General features: G+C 43.0%; 1 protein-coding gene across 1 annotated transcript; it reads left to right on the top strand.

The window, feature by feature from the left end:
* Nucleotides 1-423: 423 nt before the first annotated feature.
* LOC138370722 (piggyBac transposable element-derived protein 4-like) lies at nt 424-1,445 on the top strand. The gene is made up of 2 exons (XM_069335320.1): nt 424-496; nt 583-1,445. Exons 1-2 carry the CDS (start codon nt 424-426, stop codon nt 1,443-1,445), a joined length of 936 nt encoding a protein of 311 aa, XP_069191421.1.
* Nucleotides 1,446-1,711: the final 266 nt, after the last annotated feature.

Here is a 1,711-nt window from a genome sequence, read left to right on the forward strand (position 1 = left end):
AGATATGGACTCCATGCTGGGGCTGCATACTCCAGGATTGGTCTGACATATGTGGTATATAATGTTCTGAAAGATTCCTTACACAAGTTTCTAAAGGCCGTTCTTATGTTAGCCAACCTGGCATATGCTGCTGATGTATGATGAGGCTCTTGACATGAGCCTCAGGGAACAGGTCTGGCGTCATATCAACCCCCAGGTCTTTCTCTCTCTCTCTGACTCTTGAAGTATTTCATCTCCCAAATGATACCTTGTATCTGGTCTCCTGCTTCCTACCCCTATCTTCATTACATTACATTTGCTTGGGTTAATTAATTAACTACCGGACTACCGCGCTCCCGCGTCCAGAACCTGTGCGCCTCTCTGCCCTGTGTAGCAGTGTTTATTCGTTCCCGTGTCTTTAGAACCCATTATTTACTTGCAAACATGGATCGTGGTAAAGGACAGAGCACCTCTACCCCCAAGAAGGATAGTCAAAGCACCAAGGAAGATAAGTTGAGTGAGCTGTACAAAAGGTTCATCAATGTGAAGCTTACCCCTAGTAAAATTCCCGAATTGTTGGTCGTTTGTCATATGTGGAGGCAGATGCTGAAGGGGAAGAGCGTCAGAGTGATTTTAGTAGTGATAATGAGGGGACAGCGACGTCTGATGAGTTTGATGAATCATCGAGTGAGGAGAGTAGCGAGGGGAGTGAGGATGAGGCGGTGGATGTGGGCCGCCCCAAGGCACCCATATGGAGGCGTGCAGGACGTCTTCAACAGCCTAATCCCGATGAAGCCTGGTCAACTGACAATACACCACCAATTGTAGGCAGTTTCACTGCCACACCAGGCCTAATTGTCCCAGTGCCAATAACCGCCCTGCAATTTGTTCAATTATTTCTGACCCGTGCCCTAATTGAGTACATCACAGTGGAAACTAACAGGTATGCCAGGCAATTTATTCAGAATTCTTCCAGGCGCACTATGAGGTTGTGGAAGGAGGTATCTGCGAAGGAAATGGCAAGATATTTGGCTTTATCAATCTTGATGGGTATTGCACGACTCCCAACAATGAGAATGTACTGGCAAACAACCCGGTTGTGGCATATGAGGACCTTCAATGTCTTCATGACTGCAAAACGATACCAACATATTGCCCAGTTTTATCATACTTATAACCAGCTTGCAATTCCACCCAACAACAAGAACCGCATGATAAAACTCAGCACCATCATTACTTATTTTACCAACAAATTTGGCTCATACTACGTCCCCAATCAAGCACTCAGTTTGGATGAAGGTACAATGTCGTGGCGTGGTCGTTTATCCTTCAAGGTTTACAACCCCAATAAGCCTGATAAGTATGGGGTAAAGTTGTACATGCTTGCTGAGGCAGGGACTGGTTATATTATTGATTTCGAGGGTTATTCGGGAATAGCAATTAACGGATTAACATATTGCAACTAACACTATAGCAACACATCCACTTCCATTACTAGCAACTAAAAAAAATACGTAATTTTTCAGCATTAAATAACGATAAAGTAAGTAAATTGGTTTGTATAAAAATATGCATTTTTAAGACTGTAACCTGTGATATAGTTGTAGTGATTTTTTTTTTTGCAATTTTTAGATATATGTAATAAAAACTAGGTTTGTTTTTATTGGCAGAATGTCAAGGATGACATTGGTTGGGGAGTGGATGGTACACGGTTGGGAACTTCGTGAAGTTC

This window comes from Procambarus clarkii, chromosome 33 (genome assembly GCF_040958095.1).
Source record: "Procambarus clarkii isolate CNS0578487 chromosome 33, FALCON_Pclarkii_2.0, whole genome shotgun sequence".
NCBI lineage: Eukaryota > Metazoa > Arthropoda > Malacostraca > Decapoda > Cambaridae > Procambarus > Procambarus clarkii.